At 48.6% G+C, this 278-nt stretch overlaps 1 protein-coding gene across 1 annotated transcript in view; it reads left to right on the forward strand.

The window, feature by feature from the left end:
* Positions 1-91: 91 nt before the first annotated feature.
* The window catches only part of LOC119594705 (D-threo-3-hydroxyaspartate dehydratase-like), a gene marked incomplete at its 5' end in the record, with an annotated part of 15,316 nt that continues 15,129 nt past the window's right edge, over positions 92-278 (forward strand). Inside the window, 1 exon segment of the mRNA XM_037943763.1 lies at positions 92-252. Coding sequence (XP_037799691.1) covers positions 92-252 — 161 coding nt within the window.

Here is a 278-nt window from a genome sequence, read left to right on the forward strand (position 1 = left end):
AACAACGTAACAGAACTCTTTGACTATCGCGATATATCACAACCATCACGCTCTCCACTCGATTCTAATTAATGCCAATCCATCCCAACAGATGTCAGCAGCTTCCACGATCGGATGTCGGGTGGAAGAACTTATCACCCCGGCTTTTCTGGTGGATCGGGCCAAAGTGGAGGTGAACTGCCGAAACATGTTGAATACGTGTAAAGCGCTCGGGGTCTCCCTCAGAGCGCAGACCAAGACGCATAAAACGATGTAGGTATTGAATGGAGTCGGGTAAA

This window comes from Penaeus monodon, chromosome 34 (assembly GCF_015228065.2).
Source record: "Penaeus monodon isolate SGIC_2016 chromosome 34, NSTDA_Pmon_1, whole genome shotgun sequence".
Classification (NCBI taxonomy): Eukaryota; Metazoa; Arthropoda; class Malacostraca; order Decapoda; family Penaeidae; genus Penaeus; species Penaeus monodon.